General features: G+C 36.1%; 1 protein-coding gene across 1 annotated transcript; it reads left to right on the forward strand.

The window, feature by feature from the left end:
• The first annotated feature begins 968 nt into the window (after window positions 1-968).
• On the forward strand, window positions 969-1,769 carry LOC131079052 (uncharacterized). Its single transcript, XM_058016934.2, has one exon. The coding sequence runs from the start codon at window positions 1,073-1,075 to the stop codon at window positions 1,526-1,528; it is 456 nt and encodes a 151-aa protein (XP_057872917.1). The 5' UTR covers window positions 969-1,072; the 3' UTR covers window positions 1,529-1,769.
• The last annotated feature ends 953 nt before the right edge of the window (window positions 1,770-2,722 follow it).

Consider the following 2,722-nt stretch of genomic DNA (forward strand, 5'->3'; position numbering starts at 1 on the left):
CATTTGGAAGGCTTTCTTCCAAATTTGGAGAAGTGACTCCCCCAAATTTAGGGAAAGGGCATGATTAGGAGATTAGACATGATTAGGATGAGATTAGGAGGCTTCCAGAAGGATGATTATGGAGGCAAATGGGAGATGTAGGATTTTGCAAGTGGGTGAGGAAAATAAGTATTTTAGCAAATTACAATGGTTTAATTTAGCCAAAAGGGATGTAACTTGCATTTGTAGGATTTTGCAAGTGGGGGAACTATTCACAAACAAATAATGATTTATTTATTTGCAAAAGGGATTTTCAATTAAATATGAATTTAAACATAAGGGGAAAAATGATTTTAATCAAATAAATAAGATTTATTCAATCAAATGGCTAAGGGTACTCTTAGTTTAATTAATAGATTGGGCTAGAAGGAGGAGATTTAACCAAATATTTAATTTGATTAAAATGTCAATTAGAAGAATAGAGATATTAATTAAATCTTAATTTAATTAATTGAAAGAATTATGAATAATTAAATGAATAAAATTTACTTAATTCATTGTGCAACTTTTAGATGTCTACACTATTAACAAAAAATAAAAATGATTATTTAATAATAAAACAAAAAACTAAATATTCATGAAATCACTAGCTCAACAAATAATTTCCAAACAAGTAGACTAATGACTAATTAAAAAAAACAAAAAAAGCAGCTAGATAGTAGCATAGGGACCTGCCTAAAGCCCATCCAATAAACTATAATAAAAATTAAAGATTTGTTCAAAAATCATCGGATATAATTATTTATAGGCAAGGGGACACTCGTCTAAACTACCTACCTTTTATTCTGCTGTACTTGAAAAGTAAGACAGGCCGTTGATCTGAAACCCGGAACGGATGGTGAAGATTTTACAAGGTTCATGATCCGTGCCGGACGGACAGAGCCAATGAATGACAAATGCGAGATAAACACTATAAAAACACTGGTTTGGTCAATTCTATAGTACCAGATATCTGTAAGTATTCTCAATTGTTTGACAATTTGCTCAGTCTGCTTTCTAGTTCAGTGTCATCCGAGCTTCCTGCGTAACAACAATGGCGCCCAAGGCAGAGAAGAAGCCCGTTGAAAAGAAGACCGCCGAAGAGAGGAAAACGGTGGGGGAGAAGACTCCTACCGCCGCTGCGGAGAAGAAGCCCAAGGAAAAGGCTCCCCCCAAGGCTGGTAAGAAGATCGCCAAGGGTGCAGGTGATAAGAAGAAGAGGAAGAAGAGGAGCGTGGAAACCTACAAAATCTATGTGTATAAGGTTTTGAAGCAGGTACACCCTGAGATCGGCATCTCCAGCAAGGCCATGTCTATCATGAACTCCTTCATGAATGACATTTTCGAGAAATTGGCCGCAGAATCGTCAAAGCTGGGCAAATACTCGAAGAGAAACACTCTTTCGTCTCGTGAGGTGCAGTCGGCGGTCAAATTGACACTTCCTGGCGAGCTTGCCAAGCATGCCGTGTCCGAGGGCACAAAGGCCGTGACGAAATATACATCCGGTTGATCTTCTTTTTCCTCGTGCTTTCTATCACTTCTGTTACGGTGTCTGTAGACACCACATACTTTTGGATCTGATGTTTTCTTTCGATTTTGTTGGATTTTTCTTAGGGTTTGAAGTTTAAATATTTCTGTAAAGAAACATGATTTTGATTTTGTGTGACGCTTTTAAAGCTGTAATTTGTTTCCATTGTAAGGGGTTCATTTTAAGATATCTTCTTTTGAAGAACACTACTTATTAATCTCTATGTCGCTAGTATCCTCTTTCATCGGAGATGCGGTATCTTTGATTATGCCTGGCCCAGTGTTTCCAAAAGAAAAAGTTTTTAAAGTAGCTCAATGTTCTGTAAATTAGGGTTTTCTTTTTATTATTCTTAAGCATTTTATGTCAGAAACATTTTAACTCATCTTTGTATACTGTGGAAAAATTCATGCTAGGCATTTTTAAACCTCACCATCTTCATTGTGAGACTGAAATTGGAATTAAATTCATCTGGATGCAGATTTTTTTCCTCATTTCACCTCTTTTTTCCTAGCATGTATTGCATAGTATTCAAATTTTCTCCCGGGAGGATTTTTTTGTGCTACTAAGTTCAATTTGCAGCGATGCCTCTTTCTGTACCATGCTCAAAATTAGGCTATGTTTTGTAATCATAACTAAATGGCACAGCTGGTTGAGCTGGTTGAGCAACACGATCGCTAAGGGATGGATGTTTAAACAAGAATTGAGCGTCCTGGCTTTTTTGAAGAATTTCAACTTATCAAATTCCGTTATCTGAATCTACAGCAACCTTGTTCCAAAACTTCCTGTTTCAGAGTGACTTGATTGTACATGTTTTAAATGAAAGCGTTATTTGGTGACATCAATTGGATTTTGGTGCTCCACTGATTTCCCTCTGTTAGGGGAAGAGCATCAGTAGCCGTCATAGCTAACTTTGTGCACCCACAGATCTTAAATGGTACATTGGATTATGATTTTTTTTTTTTTTTCAGTTGTCTTTGTATGGGACTTAATTGTTTATAGTTTATAGCTATTGATCTGGCTTCTGGATAGTAATGATGTATGCTTTTGAATCAGTTATGTGCACAAATGTCAAAAAATGCACATTTCAAAGTGTTGTTTGATACCTAACTAAAGATGTTCTAGTAACTGTCAATTCAAAATCACTAGTATTGTTGACAAATGTCCCAATAGTGGTGC

Source organism: Cryptomeria japonica, chromosome 4 (genome assembly GCF_030272615.1).
Source record: "Cryptomeria japonica chromosome 4, Sugi_1.0, whole genome shotgun sequence".
NCBI classification, from domain to species: domain Eukaryota; kingdom Viridiplantae; phylum Streptophyta; class Pinopsida; order Cupressales; family Cupressaceae; genus Cryptomeria; species Cryptomeria japonica.

What these genes read in the sequence shown, in the direction of transcription:
- LOC131079052 (XM_058016934.2), top strand. Translation starts at nt 1,073, where the DNA reads ATGGCGCCCAAGGCAGAGAAGAAGCCCGTTGAAAAGAAGACCGCCGAA.